Below are 24,916 nucleotides of genomic sequence, written 5' to 3'. Positions count from 1 at the left end.
AGACTACATTTTGCTAGCTAACACGACATCGTGCTTTTCTAAAATTAACCTCTGACTTGCTCTTGAACAACTTAGACCCCAGGCTCTACCGTTTAAACAGGCTTAGAAGAGATGCGCATGTTAAAACATTCTCCAGTCCCAGCTGTAACATGAGCAGGGGGAGGGAAATTCCTCCTCTCACTCCCGCAGGCTATGACTTTTTAGCGGTGGGCGGTTCGGGATGACATCTTTTTTTCGTTTTCCACGTTTGCAAAACTGCTTGAAAGACAGACGGAGAGCGCACCGGCACAGCTCTTCCTTGCCACGAGGGAAAGAAGCCCTCTTGTACGGGCATTCCGCTCTGCTTCCCTGTCACCTCTTTCTGCAGCCGCTTTAACGCTCGCAGCATCCTGCTTTGACGGCTGTGCTTGTCTCTCATTCTATTTTTCTTCCCTGCCTAGCTCTACCTCCCAGGGCTCATTTCTCTTCTGTGTCCTACCTCTCGGTTACTCACTTTGCGTCCTTCTTTCCCACCACCGTCCTTCTTTCCCACCACCGCTCCTCTGATCCTTTTCGCCTCAGCTCAGGGGCTTGCTCCCCTTCTAACTCGCCTTACTAGCTTCTCCCAGCACCGCCCTTCCCCCTCCGGCTTGCTTTCTTCTCAGCCCCCAGTCCCCGTTCCTCTGCGCCAGGCCATGTCCTGCAGCCGGCGCTGGTGGCAGGCCCTAGCCTGGTTGCAGACGGCCTGCCTGCTGATGAGCTTGGTGGCCTGCAATGACGCGCCGCCGGTGCCGCTGGACGACGTGCATGTGGAGCGCCGCTCCGTGCCTGATGTCTGCCCCCGCGAGGTCGCAGTCGGTGACTTCGTGCGCTACCACTACCACGGCACCTTCCCGGACGGCAGCAAGTTCGACTCCAGGTGAGGAGGGGAGGCGAACGGGCTCGTAAAATGACAGGTCACCAGGCGCCTGGATGTCACAAATATAATCTCACATGTGACTATTTCACATGCTTTCCAGCCCAAGTCTCCCGGGACTCGCAAAGCCTCGCTAGTCTAACATTAGTTTCCATGATACTGAAAATGCCTCGAACCTACTAGAAGTGATTCAATTAATCCAGCCCTGAAATGAATACGTATTTACAATCTGACTTTCTGAACTGCGTCACAGTGCAAAGCTAAGGACTCCGATTAGACGTGTAAATCGTTCCCACAGAATCATCCCAGCTATAGGTAGAAGCTGTTCAAACCAGCAGGACCTCCCCATGGATGCTAGCGCAGCGACATACCGAGCCCCCCTGATTTATCTGCACCTTCTCATCACCTCATACTCCCTCGCTTCTTGACTGTATTGAGTCCACAGATGATCGATCAGTCATTGATTACAAGCTCGCGGCAAACTAAATAGAACGTTGCAAACCCTCCTTCTGACATTTAAGGACAAACCAGTTGCTCTGGAATTCATTAAAATCTTAAAACACATCTGGCCAAACAGACCGTCCGCTCCATGGACACCTAATAAAAACTCACTTTTACTCACCCCACCCAAAAGCCAGACTCCTAGGACCTCTTTCGCAATCTCTCCCATCAATTTTCCCCATTGAAATGAACTAGTTTTTATCATTTTGGTGCTCGCAGAAGTACAACTCACGCTTTTATTTTGCATAGCTATTGTTTTAGTATCTCTGAGGTTGTTGGGCTGACCTCACACTACAGTGCGGAGATGCAGATTGCCTGCTGGCGCTGGACCCGACCAGTAGAGTCCATGAATGAATGAAAAGCGTAGTTGTTTGGAAACTCAAACTGGGACTGCCCTAAAATTCGCAACGGATCGAATCCCCAGAGAACGTGGAAAATGGTGGCCCCTGATTGTTTATTTTAAAACGTGTTTAGGGTGATTTGCAAAAATTTAAGGTACAATAGCACAGTGCAAATAATGTTTAAGAAACAGTAGTGCAGTACAAATAATGTGTAAGAAAACAGAGCCGTATGCGGTCCTATGTGATAATCAATGCGACAACAACGATTATCCAAATATATAAAAGAAACATTGCAAAATAAAACAACTGAAGCACAACAGACTATACCTAAATCAACAGCAGCAGCAAGGGAGCAGTGCAGTTCTTCACCAAGACTAAAGACCCTCCCATCCACTTCCTCTAAAGGGGAAGGGGTGGAGATGAACAAAATACAAGAGGTGGGCAAGAATAAAAGGAACAGTGGCGGAAAGAAAGGTAAGGAAAGGGAATGGCCACAGCGGCCCCCAACATGCTGCCACCGCCACACTGAGACACACTGCTATAAGTACTAATCCATATCCAACTTCCAAATCAGCGTTCTAACCCTCCACAGGGGACGACTCTGGCTCCGGATCCTGAGAGGCAGTGAGGGGGGGCATCAGCCGGCATATCCACCTCCAACAAACCATCTAACATGCCTTACTATAGTTCCAAATCATGTTCAGCATGATCGTCAGCGCACAATGCTCGCAGCCGCCTCTCCTCCACCACACCCCACTAATGAATCTCCGCCATCCACTTACTTATTGTCAGTGTGGCGTGTTGCATCCAATCGATGGCCACCCGTCACTTGGCCAGCACCAGTCCCAAGAGTGCGAACCGATGGCTCTTCTTGGCCCCATGCTTAGGTGTCGGAAGCACCCCAAGTAGACTGTGACCTCCCAGAGGATCTGTATGACCTCTCCCCAGAATCCCTGTAATTTGTGACAGTCCCACGTCATGTGGAGAAAGGATGCTGCAGCAGACCTGCAGCAGACCCGCACCTATAGCAAGCATCCGCACAAGCTCTGTGGATTCAATGCAAATGCTGCAGGGTCGGATATGCTTGGTGCTAGTAATAAAACTGTGTAAGCTTGATCCTCGCATTACTAGTCACCTCCCTAAACCCAGGCAAATGCTCTCTTCCAGGCACCTCAGTAAGTGGTGCTTGTTGAAATGCCACTGTGGAGCACATGCAGACTGGTGAACTTTAAAAGCACAGGCATGTAAATGTCTAATTCAAACTACAACAAGCAGGCCTGACTTCCACTAGTTCCTTTAAAATGTGTTCTTCCCTGAGAAAATATTTGAAATTCTGGGCACAATTCTCCCACGAGCAGACTGAAAAGCAAGCCAAATGTTATGACCTAACACTGATGAAGTATTCAAGTCCTTCACAGTGTGCCTAGCAAGGCAGAAATTAACCAGAACTGTTGGGCGTTCATCTTCGCCAAGGAAAATGAGAAAATGTGGTGGTCACTTGATTATTTTCAGCACAGTTTTCTTAAGAAATTGCCAAAGATTTTCAGATAGTTGAACAATTCTACAATTTCACATTGGCCTATCAGTTTTTGAAAAATAATTAACTCTTTCGCAGTAAGCGTTCTTAAACGGTACCAGTCTGCCCTCTCCACGTGGATTCTCAGTCATGTGTTGTGCATTTTAGACTCATTCCTCAGACACCAGTTGTGGAAATGTCATAAAAAGCTATAGCAATGTAGATGAAGAAAGACCTCCAGAGACATCATGAATTAACAGATATAATATGTATCCTATGTTATAAGTCTCATGATCTCAGCATTAATTAGCACTCTGTATCAACTTTATATATATATTTTGGAAATCATTTTTTCCCCACACACAAGCTTGTCAGTTTCAAACAAAATTAAAAAGTTTGCTCTCAAATTCCCATTTGTATATGTGAACTCGATACCGCCACATTAAAGCCTATTATTTTAATGAAGGAAACATGTTTGTCCAGAAATAGCAGCATCTCTTTATTTTTTAGCAAAATAGACGTGATCCCCAAATATGCAGTAAAGCAGATGCAGACTGGTTTTATTATGCATACTAATTTATCACTTTTACGTACCAGGAATACCCGTCATATGGCAAGAATTGTCAATCTTACGCTAGGCAGGACTATAATATGTCATATATCTCATGTCTGCTCCTAGCTACATCCCTGTGCGGAAGCGGCAGGGTAAATGCCACTCGGATAGATCTGAAGTCTTTCTGTGTGCTTACTTTAACACAGAGAGACTTCTTTTGCAGACAATCCCTATTTGCCCAATAGATCATTACAACAATTTATTTTCAACAGGTAAAGCCTCCAATTCAAAATGGCTTTCCACCTTTCTGCTTCCAGCTTCAGTTGTACGTTGCCTCATATCATCTCAGCGCATTGCTTGCATCACAGAAAAATAAGTTGTCATACGGTTCCTGTTGGTCGGTGGAGGTATTCAAACTCACCAACCATGGATGATATGCACATATAGCTTTTCCTTTCTGTCAATTACCCTCCTGATAAGCGTTGCAAGCACCATAGAATCATCCACGAAGTATAACTGGCAAAATTTAATTGGTATTGCTTCTATGTAATTACTTTCACCAAAAGGGTCCTGGCTGGAAACAAACATCAGGGTGGGGCATAGCAGCAAGTTAGGGGAACAGACTGATGTTTGAGCTTGGCTAATACTCTTTTTCCAGGTAGTGTTGGAGACCTTTTTATAAATCGACCATCATATTAATGAAAGTAATCCAACTGTGATTTTCACCAATTTTGAAATGCTGTTGTACTGCAAAGCATGTTTGGGCAATAATCATGAAGGGAGGGGAACTCATTAGGTTGTACTTTAGCTGCAGACATTTCTGAGTAATCTGAGGCCAGTCTTGGCCTTTCCTCCATGTTCTCTTGTGCCGTCAATCTTCTTACTTAATGTCTTGTTTTGACGCATTTAAAATATTGTCATTTACTTTATGTAGGCCTGTTGCAGGCCTCACCCATTCTGTCTCGTTTTGGTTGGTTACCTGTTGCATTCAGTTTAAGATATCATTATTTGTGTACTGTCCTCAAATGTGTTATGGATTCTTCGCCTTATCTCTACTATTTACATCGTAATTATCAGCCTATCAGACATTCGAGTTTCGCCAATCAGGGCATATTGATTTGTTTTTATCTCCTTGTGCTTCTTTTTATATCTGGTTCCTTATTATGTAGGGCCCAAAACATTGTAATGACCTACCGGTGTCCGCGAGACTCTCTGCAACTTTAACTGTGTTTAAACCACATCTGAAGGCTCAATTCTTGGTTTTGGCCTCGACTGGAGTATATTCTTTCACTACAGTTGTTTAGCCTTGCTTTCGGTAAACATAGTTTTTCTGCTACATCTAACTTTTTTTAGCTTTTTGCTGAACATGTGGAGTAACAGTGCTTTGGATAAAAACACTATATAAATTCCACCGTACAAATACAGATACATATGTAGTTAGGCATGGTGACCCAGAAATTAATATTTCTTAGGTTAGACAAGTAACAGATCATGCAGTTTGTTCTATATCAACGGTAAATATTGTCATTGTAAACAAAGTGTAGTGATTCCATTTTGTCCATTAAGTTGCTTGTTGACAATCAGACAAAGGCTAGTGGAGTTCATGCCTACAAATGTATACATCCACTGGTTGTAACCTTATTTAAATGTAGGGCTGTGTACGTAGTACACTGTGTCTCCTACAAAACTTAGCACTATATCTAGCAGACAGAATTCGTTGCACCAGTCTAACAAGAGCAGTAACCGCTTCAGAAGTGGAACTCTGAAAGTTTCATGGACTCAAAGGTGTCTCCACTTTGACCACTAGTCCCCTGTCACTACCTCCTTGCTTGTGGAAATGTAAGATCGAAAGCAGCTGTAAAATGTGTTAATATAATCCTCTTATTAAACCAAAGAAGCATAGCAAGTGAATCTGACCCTGCAGGCATTTTTAAGGGTTGGAGCAGTATTTGAAAAAGTGGGTCAAACATTGCATAGCAACATAGCTGTGTTGTCGTTTGAGCTATGTGTTGGTAGTTGAGCACATAACACCCTATTTAACAATCACTGCTCCTCATAAACCAAAGTTTGGTTTTATTATAACTGTAGTTCATATGTTTGCAGTCCATCTGCCTTCCTAGCAGGCCTAGCAAAAACATCTCAGGCTGGGGGAGGAGGCCAGGCTAAGTCTAGGCTGTCCACCTACAAAAACTTCCCTTGAGTGCCCTAGCTGTCTGGCAGTGGTGTAACAAAACTTTAGGCCCCCCTGCAAAGTACAGGGAGCCCCCTCTCCCTGGCCCACTACCTACCACTTTTGCTGAGGGGGCCCCCTTGAACTCGCCCCCGCACCGTGGGGGCTGCAGGGACTTATGTTACACCCCTGCTGTCTAGAGACAGCACCAGATTCCAATTTACATTAAAGCATTTCCTAGGTGTTTTGGCAAACCACTGCTCCGAGAGTGTCCTCACCATCCAGTGACTTAGACCTGCATGAGGATTTACTGCTAGTGGGGGTATTCTTTATACACCAATAGCTGATCTTCAGACATATCCCATAGGACCTAGGCCACCTGATTAAGCCTGTTAAATGGGTAATGGACCGAGTTAAAATATTGTCCAGTTTGCCTCTGAAGAAGAAGGTCTAAAATCCACCCAATGATTCCATTCAGGAAATAAACAGGAATTGCTCCGCTCATCATACATGCTTGGTTGGGTTTTTAATACACAGAATTCGTTTTGCACTTTTAGCAGACTCCTCAACCTTCATGGACTATTGCCTCTGAAAAACGCATATATTGACATTTGCTGAAACAGTATTCCGTTCGATTGATCGCCCAAAGCAGGTAAGTCAATTTTAAGGTCTTTTGCACATTTAAAATCTGTTTAGGTGCTTCATAAGCCTTGAGGAGACTCTCTTTGGCACGGGTGAGTATCCCTCAGGCCCCGTTTCCTTGGGAGCGGACATGGACATAGCCAGGCCTGGTTCTTCTCGAGCAGGGGATGTGTTTCTTATTTAAGTGGAGGGCGAGGATAGCACACTTTCATGTACCGGGAAGGGATATCTTTGCTGCTTAAGTGTTTGGGACTGAGCAAGTACTTTGTGTTCTTTATGGCTGTTTCTAGTGTTGCAAAGTCATAAATAAGAGTCCTATGTTAAATTCATTCTTTAAAGCCCATTCTCTCACAGTGCTTGAATATTTGTCTCCTCAACTGTCTAATGTCAGTGGAGAGTAGGAACACATAGGCTACAGTCTTGTATTCACGGCCTGTGCTGCTTTATGCATCTGGATTCTTTTACCTATGTTCCTTGTGACTGCTTCAACCTTTCTGTATCATTTACATGTATTGTTATTTCCTAGTCCTTCAGGCAGAATGCTCCGTTTACCTCCATGAAGAAATGGAACAAAAGTAGCATTTCTGCTCTACTTATGTTTGAAGAAGCACAGTATCTCCAATGAAGATGTACAGACGCCTGTAGGGGCTTTTTGTCCGAATTCAGGGCAAGTAGAGGCATGAAGCGGGCTACTCCAATTTCGTTGCAATTTATGGAATTGTCCACGTCTTTGGATTTCCCCTTCTCTTCCCGTGGAAAGTGCTTCACATCTTAAGCCGCGAGACATTCTTGAGGTTACATTCTCCCTAGAAAACAGACCTCATAAAAAAATCTTTTTCGTGCTTGCTTGGCCACACACCCGAGGGGGGTGGAATGGTCGCACTCAATTATAATCTGCTGTTTTAAGATTCCACAGTAACATCTTTTAACGCTATTAGTGCACAAAAGGTTGTATTTTATATTTTTTGTCTTTACATTTTGAGAGGTGAAGGAGATAAACTTTCTCCATCACCTCTCACCTCATTTTCTTCAGAACTAAATTTTGTCGCTATCATAATTTCCTAGTGCAGAACCTAACCTCGTAGAAAGTTGTGTGCATTGACATTTATATTTTAAAACCCCGGGGTCGAATCCCATCTATCCATGGTCGGACTGGCCTTTCGAGCAATCTAGAGGTGCCTGATGGGCTGGTCTATAAGGGCAGTGTGTGGGGACCGTTTTTTGACTGTTTGTGGTCCTGTTTTATTGTCGTGTGTGTCTTTTCTTTTACTGTTGATTCCCATGATATTACCAAAACATTGCCTGTAGCAAGCACAAATGCACCTGTTTAAGCATACCATGCAAAACAGCTATTAAGCATGTATTTACAAGTTCAAAACCGCCCCAATTTGCACATTTTAGCTGTCTGTTTCTGCAAATGAGGGCCATTTCTGTTTTTGCAAATGAGAGCCACTTTTTTAGCTGTCTGTTTCTGCTAATGGGGGCCACTTAGTGGTGCCTTTCGTTACCCTACTAACTATACGGAGCAGACTAGCAGCGTCCATCTATGTGACGTGATGTAATGCTATCAGCCAAAATCCCTTGCCTTTGCACGTAAATGTGTACTTCTGTCTTAATCCACGCCTCACTTCCACTTGGCTCCCAAGAATCCCTACTGGTGCATTATGGGTGCAGCCCAATAGGACAGCTTGGTAATTACTGCTATTAATGGGTGTGAGTTAGTTTTTTTTTTAAACTTTTGGTCTGTTCTTATTTTTGGGGGGAGTTTTTAAGCATAGTCACTGTCTCACTCCCAACATACAGACGCCTTACTAAGTCATATGAAATTATGCTTATGATCTTCTAGAGGGACTACAGCACTGACATTTTCATCTGACATTAAGGCAGGGCCCAAATTGCAAACAGAACCAACAAGCATTGGAAATGCAATAGGTCTCACATTTGTTGGAATTGGAGATATTGGCATTATAAATGCTAATGTGTTTTACCTATGCAATAGATATGCCCTCCCTATCTTAATAAAATAAAGAACTCCATTATGTTGTTTTTTTATGTAGTAAACCTTCAATGGTGTCATAGCTCTGGGAGTGCAAATGTCAGTTCCGACTCAAAGTTAAAACAAGCAGTGTTGTGAGGTTGCAGTACCACAGGCTGTCACACTGGGTGTCCTTTGGGACCTCTTTTTGCCATAAATGGTACTGCACTCTGCAACATGACTAGGCAAAGGATATGGCACAGCGGTGAGAGCTGCCTGTTCAAGTCTTCTATCAGGCTCAACATTCTTTGATAATGGGCTGATTGTTTAATTTCCCTGAGACTAAATCGAAGCATTTGTAAAGGAACAAAAAAACAAGCAGTGGCCTTAGAGGAGTGGTGGGAGCCTGCGAGGAGTGTTGTGGGAGGGTTGAGGCAGAGGCACGGGGAGATTAAGGGATATGAAGCAAGAAGCATTGTGGGAGGAGTGGGGGGGAGGTACGGAAGATAAAGATGGCAAGCAAATGATGCCACAGAAGTTTCACTGTACAAGTAAACAGAACAGTTAACGAGCAAAGATGCAGGCCAACTAAAAAAAGAGTTCTCTCTATGTATAAATAACCTGAATAGGACCAGTTTTGTTGTAATATTAGTTGTCCCGCTCAAGTCAGACTCTCATAGGCAATAACAAAAATCTTCAGTCTGATCCCCTGCACTGAGAAACATGTTTAAAGTTGGTAATGATGTGTTTCAGATCGCAATCAAGCTGGGTCTCCCACATCCTTCTTTCTTTACGAAGCTTGAGGAGAAGACCACGGCACCATTTGGCTGTCTGCCACTATGTGAGAAGACAAGGGCACTGACATGCCAGAGATGTAACATTGAGCACAGCCCACTCAGATACATGTTCTCCGAGAGAATGGACAGCTAAAAGGTGTGACAAGGAAAGTCTTTGGTTGGCAGCATTCTCAAGCCAATCACCATGAGTTTTCAAATTATGTCTTTCGTGCTAGAAAAAAACATTTTTTTTTTTCAAAAAGGTCCTGAGGTCTGGTTGGGTCGAGCAGTCACATGGTACAAAGACAGTTTTTTTTAGTAAATCCCTATTAGAGACATTGCTATATACGATCGTGGTAGTTAATACGGAAGTAGTCTGATTGAAAAGGCTTTTTTTGCTGCAGTCTTAAGTCGTCCCACTAGAGTGGGTCTCGGTCGTTGTGTAGAACCTACTTTGGAAACAATATAGGAATTAAAAAGATCTACTAAAGTATGGCATCACGTGTAAATCTGTGCAAAGCACACCAATGAAAAATGTATGACAGGAAACGTTTACAGCTTGTATGCTGCTTAGTAAAGTAAATTAAGAACCACACATTTCAGGTGACTTGTATGTTGTCATTTGTATCAAACACTTCAGCAATTTAAAACTTGAACACAATTTCTTACATTGAAATTCGTATGATACACATTTAATTTATTGTTAGCATTAACAATAAATATCCCTGTACTAAAACGTAACTATGTAGTAATTTGCCTACCTTGGACAGCATGGCATATCACATTTATTTTCTTTCATTTTGAGGCCATTTATATACAAAGGTGGAGGGAAAGGGTGTGAGTGGGTAAAACGCATCAAGATCAAAACTGCTCTCAAAGGAGGATAGAGAGTTACAGAAGGTAGGTGCCAGAATAGAGAAGGAAATGCATTGTTGGCACTCACGTTACCTTGCCACAGCAAGCAAATTGTGTAGTCAGGGACAAGAGTATATTGTTAGCTGATAAGTACATAACATATAATGGCTCAACATGGGAGAAGATTTAATAATGCTCTGAAGTCAGAAAAACAAAAGTATTAGGGTTACAGTGAAAGGCAACAGAACTCAAGAACCCAGACACCAGAAAGCACCGGTACGACACACAAGCAACTGAAAATAAGCCTTCATTCTATTCTCCGCTCACTTAGATAATGCAGAAGAGATGACTCGAAGTTAAAAGCTGCCACCGACCACGATGATTTACATTTTATATTCAGGTTGAGTCAGTAGAAAGTGCAGTAGTGGGTACCAGAGAACCGAGCCAGTGGCTAAATCAAGAGGCTGACAAACATGGGTGACTGTGAGGAGCCCTGGGGTCCTCTGCAGTTCAGAGGCGTGGCTGTGATGTCAATAGGGGCAGAGAGAATGCCTGGGAACTATATGAGAGAGAGGGGTGTAGCCAATCCAAGGCCAGTGTGTCCTGGAGAAGATCAGAATCCTATATTCAACACTATCTAATAGATGAAGCATGGTGAGGGCTGTTGCCCTGTTGATGTGGGTAGCCATTCAAACATTGACAGTCAGTGCCTTAGCTGCTGCCTGGTGCTCCTGCTTCCTAGTGGCCCTAATTCCTTTCTTCAGGCAACTGTCTTGCTGAGCACTTTGAACCACACTTCCTCTGCTCTTTTTTTCCTCCTGTTCAGGCTAGTAGGCTATCGAAGCTGTTAGTGCGCATTTCCGGTTCTTCCCGATAACAGGCGAGGTCCTCAACATATATGTTATAATATGAGTAGGGTTATTGCTTTTTGCTAGCCTGCTTGAGAACTTGGATGCTGGCATTCTAAATTCTCTCAAATTCGTTCCTGGATACAAAGTTCTCCAAGCCACTGCTCTGTGAGTGAAAGTTTTTGCACCTTACAGACTTGTGATTCGCAAATCATTGTTCAAGTGTTAAGGGAGAATTAGAGTTCAGTTTTTGCTTTGGTGTGTTCATATTTGTTGTAAGAATGTAGATTTTGACATGTAGTGTCTCTGAAGGCACCAGTGGCATTTGGTTTTTGTACATTTGTTGCATCAGTGTTGTAAGGACATTACTTTCCAGTTACCCCTATGCTTTCGTAGCGTTCGACAAACTAGTAATTTCAGCTCTTTTAATTGACAGCACTGCTCCATAATTCACAACAATGACATAACGACCCTTACGTCATCAATAAATAAAAACTTTATTGCATACCAGAAGGCAAATGCATTGGCATTTTTAAGTAGCGATTCTAAATTAGGAAACATACTAATAATTAGAAAAGAACCAGATCTTTATATGACGACATTTGACATAAGTTTAATATTCCATAGTGTATATATTTTAGTTTCATTAAAAAGAGTAAAGCAACCTTTTCTTGCTCCTTTAAATCTAACCCTGTAATAGAATATCACACTACTTACCCCTCCTCTCCGTATCCCCAGCCCGTTTGTTAATATGAAACATTGTTTTCCATCTTGTTAGGCCCAAAGCATTCTTGTATTACAGCTCAACATATGATAATGATTCTAATCATGTAATTCAAGAGCCTTGGCTTATAGTTCATTGTGATCTCGATTTGATGACGGTTTACATCTTTGTTCCATAAGTTCTTCCCACTTACACCGCAATCTTGTTGGTAGGAGGTGTCAGAAACTTCCCCTGTCTGCTTCCCTATTCTCTAAAAGCAGAATGCTGCGTGTGAACAGTATGTCCACCATTCACGGTAGAAATAAGCTTACGCCAATTGCGTAGACGCCGACTGTGTTTAACTGTAAATGTGTAAAAGAATAGATGGAATATTAATGACGTAACATGCATAAGGAAACCTGGAGTGCCGAATGCGTGACCAAAAACAGACAAAGCAAATTAAATTTATATCAACGAAGGAGCATATTCAGTGTAAACGCTTTCTGATTTACAAAAGTTGAGAAACTGATTTCTGTAATTGACCTTGCTCCTAAACTGCCACTATCCAGTTTAGGCACTAGTTAAGCCAAACAATCGTAAAACCAGTAAGTTTTGCTTGCATTTTGAGCCTCCCTAAAACATTTTAAAAAGCTTTCTACAGTGGACAAGCAAAACATAAAACAATTGATTTCAGTATACAGCACTTCTTTGAGGTAAAACATGGAACGTGTGATGATTTAGTGTACTTTTGAAATAAATAATAATACATCAGGATTTATAAAGCGCACCAAATCACACGATAGGGTGTCCAGGTGCTTCCAGGCCACGTAGGCTTATTCGTAGAGCCAGGTCTTGAAGGCCATTGGGAATTCCGGAAGTGAGGGGATAGTCCGAAGGTGCGTGGGCAATCTGTTCCAGGTCTTTGCTGCGATGTGGGAGAAGGAGCGTCCTCCACTTCTGCTTTGGTAGATGCAGGGAGTACGGGCAGGTGAAAGGGTGGTGAAGTGTAGTCTTCTCGATGAATTGTGGAAGTTCAGGTGGGGGTTAATGTAGGTGGTTCCTTGGTTTGTAGAGTCTTGTGTGCATGGGTCAGCAGTTTGAATTGGCATCACTTCTGCACGGGGAGCCAGTGGAGTTTTCTGCGGTGGGGTGTAATGTGGGTTCGTCGGGGAAGGCCAAGGATGAGCCTGGCTGCAGCATTCTGTATGTTCTGAAGTCTCTGTAAAAGGTGTGCGGCGATTCCTACGTAGAGGGCATTGCCATAGTCCAGTCGGCTGGTGATGAGGTCTTGTGTTACTGTGTCTCATGTGTAGGGGGTAGCCATTTGAAGCTCTTGCGTAGGATGCACAGATTAAGGAAGCAGGTGGAGGAGATGGCGTTGATCTGTGATCTCATGTTGAGGTTGTTGTCAATGATTCCAAGGTTTCTGGTGTGGTTTGAGGGAGTGGGAGCGGGTCCTAGGTCTGATGGCCACCAGGAGTCGTTCTATGTGTTGCTACTGTTGCTAACTATCAGTGCTTCCGTCTTGTCTGTGTTCATCAGCAGGCAGTTGTTCTTCATCCAGTTGGAGACATTTCTCATGCATCTATGGAAGCTGGTTCTGGTGGTGGTGGGGTCGTCGGTGGGTGAGAGGATGAGTTTGGTGTTGTCTGCGTAGGAAATTATGTTGAGACAGTGGGATCTGACGATGTTGGCCTGTGGGGTCATATCTTTTTTGAAGAGCGTGGGGCTGAGGGATGAGCCCTGGGGGACACTGCAGGTTATTTCCATGGGTTCAGAGGTGAAAGGTGGGAGGTGGATCCTTTGGGTTCTTTCAGTAAGGAAGGAGGTGATTCATCTGAGCGCATACCCTTGGATGCCGATGTGGTGGAGACTTTCGATTAGTGTGTGGTGGGATATGGTGTCGAAGACTGCCGAGAGATCAAGGAGGATCAAAGCTGCTGTTTCTCCTCGGTCGAGGAGGGTTCGGTTTCGGGTGCGGTTTCAGTGCTTTGATTGCTGCGGAAGCTGGATTCGGAGGCGTCGAGTAGCTGTCTCTACTTCAGGCGTGTCATGAGTTGATTGTTGATGATCTTTTCCAGTACCTTCACTGGGAATGGTAGCAGGATGATTAGCCAGTATTTGTTTTAGTTTGTTTGAGTCAGCGGAGGGATTTTTGAGTAGTGGTCTGACTTCATTGTGTTTCCAGGTGTCGGAAATGTTGCAGTGATTATAAAGGTGTTGAGTAGGGTGGTGAGTTTCTGGCCAATCCTTTAGTTTCCGAGGTGGAAGATTTGGTTCGAGCATGGGTCTGTGGGAGCTCCCGAGTGGATGGATTTTATGGTGTAGGTGGTGTCCTGGGTGGAGAGGATGTTCCAGGTGGTAAGTGTGTGGTTCATGTTGGTTACGGTGATGGCGTATCTGTCTAGTAAGCCCATAGGTGTGGGTTAGGGTTTGAAGTTTCTGTATATCGTTGCTATCTTGTAGTGGAAGAAGGGGATGAGGTTGTCGCACAGCTCCTGTGAGGGTGTGATGTTGTTTTTGCTGGCAGCCAGGATGCAGGATTCCATAACTATGTTGAAGATTTCCTTTGTGTTGTTGGCGCTGGTTTCGATGCATGATGCAAGAGATGCCCACTTTGTTGCCCTCAACAGGCAGTGGTTTAGGTTGCGGGAAGTCTTGAAGGCTGCCGGAGGTGTCCTTGCTGGTGTGCTATCTCCTCTCCAACTGTTTGCTATCTCATTTTGCCGCTCTGAGTTCATTGGTGTACCAGCTGGCCTTTTTTGGAGGATTTTCTCTGGATGTTGCTCTTGATGATGAGGGCAATGCCGTTTGTGCAATTGGTGATCCAGGCGTTGAAGTTTTTCATACCCTGTTCGAGGTTGGTGGCGATAGCAGGGTTGGAGGTGTTGAGTGCGTTCATCCAGCTGGTCCATGAAATTTTGTTTCACTTCCGGTGGGGGGTGTTGGTCATCTTGGGGGTGGCTGTGCTGGGGCTGGAGATGCTGTAGTGGATGATGGAATGATCTTTCCATCTGAGTTCTGTGACATGGCTGTATTTGACGCAGTTGCTGGAGCCAAAAATTGGGTCCAGCGTGTGTCCTGCAATGTGTGTAGGGTCGTAGACGATCTGGGTCTGTTCGAGGCTGCTCATATTGTCAAGAAGGTGTGTGGTGCTTTTGTTGTTGGGGTTGTCGATGTGGACCTTTAGGTCGTCGAGGAAAATGTCCTTGGAGTCTAATGCTAGGGGCGCAATGAAGTCTGCGATGGTGTTGCAGAAACTAAAGCGCGGGCCTGATGGTCGGAATGCAAGGGTGTCTCTGATGGCTGTCTTGTCATCCGTGTAGAATTTGAAGTTGAGATGTTCCATGGGGGGAGTGGTATTGTCAGTGGTGGTGGTACATTGTATTGTCTCTTTGTGGATGGTGGCTGTTCCTCCTCCCAGGTTGTTGGTGCGGTCCCGATGAGTTATTTTACATCCTTCGGGGATCGCTGTGGCAATATCTACGGTGGATGTGGGTTTGAGCCAGGTCTCTGTGAGTAAGAAGATGTCTGGTACGAGTGTGGAGATGAGGTCTGATAATTCAGTAGAATGCTTGCATAGTGAGCTTTTGTCGAAAAGGGTGCATGTGAGTTGGTGTTTTAGTTCAGGTGGTCTCTGTAGTGTGTTCGGGGTGGGATTGGTCGGTTGGCTGATGTGTGCAGTGGCAGGTGAAGTGGCAGTGGGTGCAGGTGAAAGGTCCTACCATGTAGTGTGGGTCGGCACAGTGGTAGTCTTTGTTGCAGCGTCTGGGGTCGAGGGTGTTGAGTTCGGCGATGGTGTATCTTTGGCGGTGGGAGGGCCAGCAATCATGCTGCTGGGGCGAGGTCCGGATGCAGACGGGCTTACTTTTGGCCGCCGCTGCACCAGATTGTGCTGTGCGGTTGCGCTGCAGCCTACATTAAGTAGGTGCTGGGCTAGGCGGGGCTTCTGTTGGTGGGAAGAACGGTGAGTGGGAAAACCCGGTAGGAAAAACCTCATCTTGAAACCCGAGCAGCTGCGGTGTCACTGCATCAGTCTGGAACAAGCAGGAACTGGAAACTGCAGGCAAGTGGCAAGCTAGGTGTCTAGGTGCCGCTTGTAAATTAGTCCTTCATGTACTGCAGTGCAAATGCTCCACAGGAGGCAGAATGATACCTCAAGAGACTGGAATGGAAGAGAAATACTCCTCTAGGTGAGCCAAAACCCTCGATTTGTATTTTAAAAGCATTGGTAACAGTAGATCTGACGGACAGCCGTGCTGTCAAATGAGACCTGAAAATTATTCCCTCATAGCTTGAGCAGAACAAGGATGTTTTCTACAAGGTAACTTTGTGCAATAATTCTTTTCCCAAAGAAACGTTCTTACTGGGTAAATCTATAGCATCTTATACATACTTACTTGGGCATGCAACTACACGGAAGTGTCCCTTCTTCAAGATCCAGTTACATTGCTTTGCACGTCTTGACATGTCCTCATTTTGAACGAGGTGAACATTGAAATGTTTTCCAACCATGCTGCACATAGAAATCTTTTCGAATCGCCTAAACATTCAGATTTTGCCCACAAATTTTGAATCAGTTTATTGATGACACCATTTTTAACTAAAGTATGACTTTTGTGAATTGGACCGTAAAACTCCATCTAGCATGGGAAGAGGCTTACTTCAACTACAAATTAACTTCAAGATTGTCTTGTTTTTGCCAGAGCTTTGTGCCTTTAACTTAGGGTTGTCAAAAGATATGTTTTAATTTAGTATTTGGGGCTCCATGTGTTCTGGTACTTTTCAGATACCACAGCCTCCATTTAGACTTCTTCCATATGTTCCCCTCAGGAAGAGAGTGACACGAGGAGACACCTTCAATATCAGTTTGGAAACGTTCACTGTGAGAGTTGCCAATGTCCTATATTCCTGCAGCTTGTGGAGATGTTTAAATCCACAGTTTTACCCTCAGTTCGAGGTGATTAAGATAAAAACACACTATGCTAGTTGGCATATGGTTGAAGACTCCTCAATTATTCACTCTACTATTACTTCAGCAAGGGCATGCCAGTCTGGCTTAGGTCAGATCGTCACAGACCTAGACTAAGGTAAATGCATGCTGTATTTGTAAAATTGTAGTCCTTTGATTCTAGAAAACGTACAATTGATAAGCACACACAAAATTATTTAGCCTGTTTATCCACTATTTTAGTATCTCAATCTATACATTTTTACCACTACACCTATATTCTATTTAGGATTAGTATTTACTTGTAGTGCTGGATTTTTCGACAGTGCAGTGCACCACCACCTTTTATACACATCACAGCACTATATTGCCGAAGCTGCAAAATGGCAACTTGACTGGCGAGGGGCGGCCTAGCCCTCCACTCGCGTGCAATGGGAACAGGCCGCTATATGGCAGATGCATAACAACATATGTATCTCTTTCTAGACCTTTGGTGGAATAATACAATTTAGCCCATAGATGTAATGTAAAAGATTGCTGGGAAATTGGGCGGTGTCCGTCACAATTTAAGAAGGTCCATGGGACAGGGGCAATAGATTGAAGGCAGTGAGGCTTGAAAATCCTGCAGTCCAAAGAGCATTGGATGGTGTATCACTGAACTGAGGAAATGGCAAGGGTGACTGAGAGCCTTCCACTAGGAGAGTAGCATAAGCGGGAAAGGAGGAGAAAGCTGTGGTGCTACCTCCACATTGCAGGTTGGATTAGGTGAAACAGAAAGTGGCTTCTTCGAAATACAAAGAGCAGGGGGGACTGGCAGAGTTCTGCCCCACAAAAATAATTGAAGGCAACCTGCTAAGTACGGCAGGTCAGTCCAGAGACGAGAGTGTCCAGATGACGCCTTCGTTTACGTTATAACTCAGCAAAGCACATAAGAGATAAGATCCTGCGGGGGCTCAGTGACCGTACTGAAGGGCATTCAGGTGTGGTGACAATCACAAATGTATGAACGTAGTTGTACCTGGTTCCTTTCAAACAACAATGGATACAGAAAGGAGCACTGTTGGAAGAATACAAGAGGAGTTGGTGTGAAAAAGCTTTACTTCTTGGGAGGGATGAACTCACACTGGACAGCCTAAAATAAATAAAGCCAGCAAATAGAAAGCCACAAAATGTGAGTTACAAGTTACAGACCCAATGGTAAGCAATGGGCGAAATGCATTCCCAGGGAAGTTTTCTGAATGTCCCCAAGGTGTCTTCAGCAAACCACACAGCTGCGCTGTCTGGTACGCTTCGACCTAATAAGGGAAATACATTGCAGGTAGTCTTTTCATTTTCTTTAGCATCATGTAGCACCTAATAGTTCGTCAGACATTATTAACTAGAAGCCTGGAGCTTTGGCCATTCTGTTGAAATACAGCAAACAGTCCGACATATCCTACAAAAAGGTAGATAGTCAGTGGACATGACGAGCCATGAGATGGGATGAGTGTTTACCATGCTTAAAGAACAAAGCTTCAGACGACTGTCTCCTGTGTGAGACTCGCAGTGTGTATCTGATAGGTTTAGAACTTATAAATCATCAAAAAAAATGACTTTATTAGGAGTGCAAATTAGGTAGCGGGATGCTGAAATTGTTTGGATGAAACTCCTTCCTTACATGGTGGGAAAGCATGTAAATCTGTAACCATTAATTGGATGTGCAAAGAAGTCAGCTTATTGTTCCATGCTAAACAACATTGGTTGGGTGTGGCATGAAGACCGTGCCTGATTTAGAGTTTAGCAGCCGGGTTACTCTGTCATAGATGTGAAGGATGTTTAGTTCGCCTTATTAGAAGTGCAGTATATTCTGGGGCCCATGTAATAAAGTGGACAAGATATTCGTCACGATTGTGATGATGTACCCTCCACTATACTGTGAATCAGGCCTGTAGCCCTCAAGTACTCATCATTGGTCAGACAGGAAGGGATGCACCGTTCGTTGTGACCCTATCTGATGGAGGTGAAGGCATTCATGGAACAGTTTGTCAAGATAGAAAACTACTGTAAGGGGTATCCAAATTAACAACTGGGAAGGTTAAACCGGTTGGCAGTTACATCCCCAGGAGAAGTAAAGTTAGTTTTAAATTGTATGTTTTCAAATTATATATTTTTAGGGGATTAATTTATTGTAGGATAATAGTTAAGATACAGCATTGCTGTTCCAAGTGCTAGCAGGCAGTGGTGGCTGGTGGCATTTGAAAGGGGTAAGGCGTAACATTATTGTCGAACTGCACTGCGGCGAGCGAGCGTAGCGAGCGAGCATAAACAACCTACGGGGGGGTTTGGGGTGATATTCCCCCAATAAAATTTTGAAAAAAGAGTGGAGAAATGGTGCATTTTGTAAGCAAATTTGAGGAAACAGGAAGGTTAATAAAGCAATTAGTGCTGGCCATAAACTGCCCTCACAGGCTTATCTACAAGTTCCTCATCTCAACACATCTTAGACACTGATAATCAACAAGCCAGAAAGCTGTCCTCCAACCAGGTTTACTGCTGACCCTTTCGAAGAGAAACAAGAGATGCACAGAGGAACCAATATGTGGAAAATGACAACTACTACGAAAACATCTGTTTTACACTTCACTGATTGGCACACTGTGCGATGGGACGTAGAGAAGAATAAAACACCTGTGCAGTCAGCCCAGGAGCAGGTGCAAACGAGGACGACATATGCCAGAAACGTACATTGGGTGACCCCTGCACTGCGCCTTTGTGAGTGGACCCCTACAAACTGCGAAGGGGCAGATCACCGCAGGACAGGTGCATTAGTGGGCCGGCAAACAGTCTAGCGCAGTCTGTACATGATTGTGGCACTAGGCGTCCAATCCACTATTCCAGTGAGAGGGGGAGTAAAAGGAGGTGAAGGGAAGGAGGGCAGTCCCAAAAAAAAGAGCGGAAAGGGAGATGGAGAAGAGGGGGAATTGAAGAAAGGTGGAGAAGACGGAGGTAAATTAACAAAGTTCAGGAGATAGAAGCAGCCAATTTGATAAACAGGATATACAGACACAGAGATCAAAACCCAGTGTATGCTGCTCTATACAGAGTGGTAACCAAGCACCCAAACCCAGAGACAGCTGTTCAGCCTGGCACGGGGAAAGAGAGATGCATGTCGAGGCACAATGCAATAAAAACAAATTGCCGAAGGTCACAATGAGTGGCAGCTCCTTCATTAGGAATTCAGGACAAAAATTCTAAAAATACAAAGAAAGAACGAGGAGGGCATGAGCTATTATGGGTAACATGAAACAACAGAGATCTGTGCAGAAATAACAAATTAATAAAAATGATCTGCCCACTATCGCCCGAGATACCACCATTTCAGTTATAAATGCTGGACTTACAAGATTGGAATACACAGAACTGACTATGGCTGAATGATCTATTTATGGCTGCCTTGGGATACCTGGAGGTGTGCACACACCCCCAAACGTAGGAGTGCTGCGCTTGAGGCATGTTTGCCCACGGGCACGGAGTCTGAGGGACACCCCGTGATCCACAGGTGCAGACGGAACCGTGTCAGGCCCTCGTTCACATACCTGGCAAGCCCCCTGTCCCCTTGGCAGCCAGCGCCCACCGGGCTGCCAGCCTCATCGCCAGCCTCACGTGGAAGTACTGCTGACAGAAAGAAACCAACCCCAGTGTGTTCTCTTGTTCAGAGAGTGGGCAGGGATCCACAACCAGCCTTCTGCTGATGCCAGGCGGTGCCAATGGAACTCCCAAAGCACGCACACACCCTCCCACATACAATTAGGCTTGAGTCAGGGAGGCCAGAACTGTGAATCAAGGGAGTGCATCAGGGGTGAGCTGGTGGGTTCTCGGAGACGAATGATGAGGTAAGAGACTGCCCTGCTGGGTGGGGATCTCACAGTACCGAAAGGCTCTGCTTTAGGGTGTGTTGTTTGTGTGATTCCAAAGGGGACATCTGCCAGCCTTAGGGCCATGCAGATGAGGTCAGCGCCTGGCACACTGGTGGGTTTCTCATGTGCCATCTGTCTCCGTGCACCTGCAGTGATGGTTCGAGGAGCCCAGCTACCCTGTACAGTGCCTTGCTGCTGCCACTGGGCCTGACGCGGTGGTGGAGACCTGCAGGGGCCGCTGTCCACAGCAGGGGTGTGTAAAAGAGGCCAGTGTGACACATCCACGCGTGTCTAGAGTCACCCATCTTAGCACCTGCTGCTCTGGTGAACAGGTGCCCTCCTGAGGGGCATGGAGACTACACCAGGGCATGGCCTGGTTGTGGATCGCAAGCTCATGTAGCCACACTCCAGAGGGTGTGCCAACGTTGGTGGTGCATACATCGCAGCGAAACCAGGTATGCACCTTAGAGATGGTCCCGGTACCAATGCCAGCGTTGGTGTGGGCATTCAACTCGGAGCTTTTTTTTCAATGCCATGATCCACTAAGCACTATTACCAATGCCACCCCCTCCGCAACTCTACTCCATTGCCAATGTCACCTTTGATGTGAGCATGATTCTGTGATCAATATTACGAGTGCCAGCCTTAGTGTGGGCATCGGCTCTGAAGATCTATTATGAGGGCCAGACTGAGTGTGGGCGTCCCAGCGGGCACTATTCAATAAGTGACCGATTCAGTGCCCTTATCTATTGCACATAAATCCTCGAATTGGGCTTCACAGCACTTCATTACAAGATGAAAAGTAACCAGACATCTGTCCGGCCATCATCCATCCACCCACCCATGGCACCCAAATCTGCACACAGAGACAATAGTGCGCGCACACAGCGGCACAGATGTGCACATACGCAATAGTGCACACAGGCGGAGGCAGGGGATGTAAACAGCAGGGATGTGCACATATGGGTCCGTGGCACAGAGAGACAAGTGTGCACACAGACACATCCAGGGGGTACATATAAGAGAGACTGCATAAAGGCAGTTGTAAGAGACATGGCCCGCGGGGCTGCACAGAGGGACGGGCTGCGCGCAGGCAGTTGTGAAGGTCACAGAGCATCACAGACACAAGGTGGCACAGAGGTACATCGGGGGCACATGTCCAGGGGGTGCTGAGTAAACAGAGAAGGGGTGCTCGGAATTATGGCCACATACTGCCTGGGCTACACAGTGACAAAGAGTGATACAGGCTGCACATACAAAACAAATGTGCATATGCACCAGTTGCGGCTCACGGGGGGTGTGTGGGGGGTTGCGCGGGGGTGGGGGCTGAGGGGGGAGTGTTAAAATAAATAAAAAAATCCTTATCCTACCTGAGGTCCTGATCAAGTCCGCGCCGCCTCGGGTCCGTTGGCGCCTACAGCCCCTCTCAGGCTCTCAGCCAATCGTGGCGCTGTCAGCAGCGCCAGGATTGGCTTAGGGCATGGTTACTGCTCGCCCGCCGGCCCATTAGGAGACCGAGGTTTAAGCCTTTGCTCAACCCTCGCTCTCCTAATGGGCATGCACCAGCCAGAGCAGACACTAGTACGCATGACTGGGCACAGCGCGAAAATTCGCTCACCTTCCCCACTCATGCGCACTTGTGCTGCTGCCTGTTGCCCCTGGTCCGTCTGACAATCATGTCAGTCAACATGACGCCGGTCCGCCCACCCCCTTCAGACTGTGAAGGGGGTGGGCGGTCCAACGTCATGCTGACTGACATGATTGTCAGTTCTCCCTCGGCGTCTTTGAACTTAAGTAAACTGATTCAGTTTACTTAAGTTCAAAGACGCCGAGGGAGCTGAGGGCGGGGGGGGGGGGCTACGCCCCAACGCCCTAATGGCTGCACCGCGGCTGCTAGCAGGCAGGCAACAGGCCAGTAGCTCCAGGCTGAGGAAGGCTCAGTAACGAGGAAGAATGCCTATAGGTCAACCAGGGGATTGATTGCTCCAAAAAATAGCTAATGGCATAGAACATGGGGAAGCTGGGGAAATGGCAGGAGAGTGGTTGCTTTGAAGTGTTTATGGGCTGGGAGAAGTTTGAAAGGCGCTATATATTAGATAATTTTTAGGTCCATAGCAGGTTGTCCAACAAATGCATTTAATGATGTGCCATTGTGAGCTTTTTTCGATAGTACACAACATTTTACTAAACATAATAGCATGTTCATGTTGTTTTAAGATGTCGCTGAGGGGAGGGCCTATGGGCCTGATATTGACTTTGGAGGATGGGATTTATTCCATCAGTAAAGAACTCAATTGCCCTGACAGAATACCCTCCTGCCAAATTTAGAGATGTTCGCCGGCCCAACTGACATCTCTGTAATGCAGTGATAGTTTGACAGGCGGCTCTGTCAACATGTTGGAGCCGTACGGCAAGCTTTCAATGTTTTTTTTTCCTTTAGAAAACATGTTCCCAAAGCAGGTTTTTTGTTTTTGAAATAAAAAAAAAAACAGTGAGCCCCTTGCCAAGGGAATTTTCTCTTATGGCGTGGAGGTCATTTTGCAGTTTTCATTGCCCCTTACCACAGACAGTGAACACTTGCCATTGGTTCGCCCTCTTTAAATAGAGCGGGTAGACAAATGGCAAAACCTCCGACAGCCTTTACTATGTCGGTTTTAGAGGTGTATTTTGACAGCGGAGACAGAGTAGCCTCCGCTGTCGACATACTAAAAGTCCACCCGACTCTAAATGAGGCAGACAGACCTTCAGTTTGGTGCAGAGGCTCTCCGTACCAGCTCAACCAAAACATAAATCGGGCACATAGTCTCCATCGCTGCTCAAGGGCATTGAGAGTACATGGGAACGAGTGTAGATGTGCCACTCCTGTTGCCAAGTGCCTATATAATTACAAATGTTCTAGTTCAGATTTTTACATGGAATATGAAAAACATCTTTACATGTTTTTTATGGTGGATATTAGTAAGAGAAATGAAATGTATAAAATAGAAATCCGCAGCGTGTATATTAACTCACCTGTTTTAATATTTGTATATTTTATTGAAGCTTGTGGCGGAACTGGTGACAAAGCAGAAGCTTCAATATGTAGATACACATAAATCAATCACTAACATTTAAATGCTTGCCTTTACATTTAAACACCTTGTTGTGGGAGAAATCGTCACAACCATATTTTGGGAAACCTTCAATTTGAGAGTTGGCAGTGTTCCGTATTTCCACAGCTTGTGGAGAAATGTAGTTGCCTCTGACCCCATTGCATGGTGGTCAGGATCAGAAAAATACACTGTACTAGCTGGCTTATGGTTGCAGACTCCGCAGTCATAATCGGCTGAGCTACAGGGCATTCTAGTTTGGCTTACATGAAATTGTTACCGGTCCAGTTCAAAGCAAATGCATGCTGTTCATTTAAATTGGAGTACACTATCTCTAGCAAATTTACACTTGCTGAGCTCCCCCGGTTGAATACAAGTACAGAATCCCTACACAAACTTGCGTTCCCAGCTTCTGTCAATCCATACATATGATACATAAACACTGACCACTACACTTATCACCTATTGTTTATCAGTATTCACTTGCAGAGCAGCTGAACCCTTCAACAGTGTAATGCATAAACATATTTTACCAATCTCATAGCTCTAGCTCTGTAATATGAAAGCTACAAAAGGGGAAGGTGTATCATCTCCAGTCGGGGAGGGGGGCATTTGTCAGGAGCAGGGACGGGAGGATATGTGTCTCCCCTAAGGCTCACGCCACATAGCCAAAATGTACCAGTGCATTAATACTCTTACGCTGATCACAGAGAGAAGAAGGACATTCTCTCATGCAAAATCAGATGAAATGCCCTCCATCCGTCCTGGACTGTGAGACACAGGCTGTGGAAGGAGAGTAGGACAGGGGAGTGTACAATTTGTAAATGTTTACAGGTATCTGATGTGGGTGGTTAGATCACCAAGAAATTAAAAGTTTCTTTCAAAATGTGTGTTGTGGTTACATTGATTCGTTTTTCCAAAGGCTGTAGCTATAAAGATAACTTTTGAGGTATGGCAACACTGCTTCTAATATGGCCAGGCCTGGAGAGGGACCAGTAGGTATTGATTGAGGATGGTATGCTAGGTCAGTAATTAGAAATGTGGTACAGTAGGTTCGAGGCATATGAGCTGCAGATCACACACTTAGGATAAGATCGCCATCTGGTGTTGGGCTTGGATGATTGCAGGTTGTTGTTGTCTTCGGAAGAAGCCTTTTGGTCACGAGATAGGTGACTCCTCCTCTGGACAACAGTGCGCATGGGCAT

At 45.2% G+C, this 24,916-nt stretch overlaps 1 protein-coding gene across 1 annotated transcript in view; it reads left to right on the top strand.

The window, feature by feature from the left end:
- Window positions 1-228: 228 nt before the first annotated feature.
- FKBP9 (FKBP prolyl isomerase 9) overlaps window positions 229-24,916 on the top strand; it is a 198,382-nt gene continuing 173,694 nt past the window's right edge. Inside the window, exon 1 of the mRNA XM_085607498.1 lies at window positions 229-898. Coding sequence (XP_085463624.1) covers window positions 675-898 — 224 coding nt within the window. The 5' untranslated portion in view covers window positions 229-674. The remainder of the gene's footprint in view (window positions 899-24,916) is intronic.

This window comes from Triturus cristatus, chromosome 5_2 (genome assembly GCF_964204655.1).
Source record: "Triturus cristatus chromosome 5_2, aTriCri1.1, whole genome shotgun sequence".
Lineage (NCBI taxonomy): Eukaryota > Metazoa > Chordata > Amphibia > Caudata > Salamandridae > Triturus > Triturus cristatus.
The sequence above is the reverse complement of the archived record's forward strand: the minus strand, read 5'-3'. Positions and strand labels throughout refer to the sequence as shown.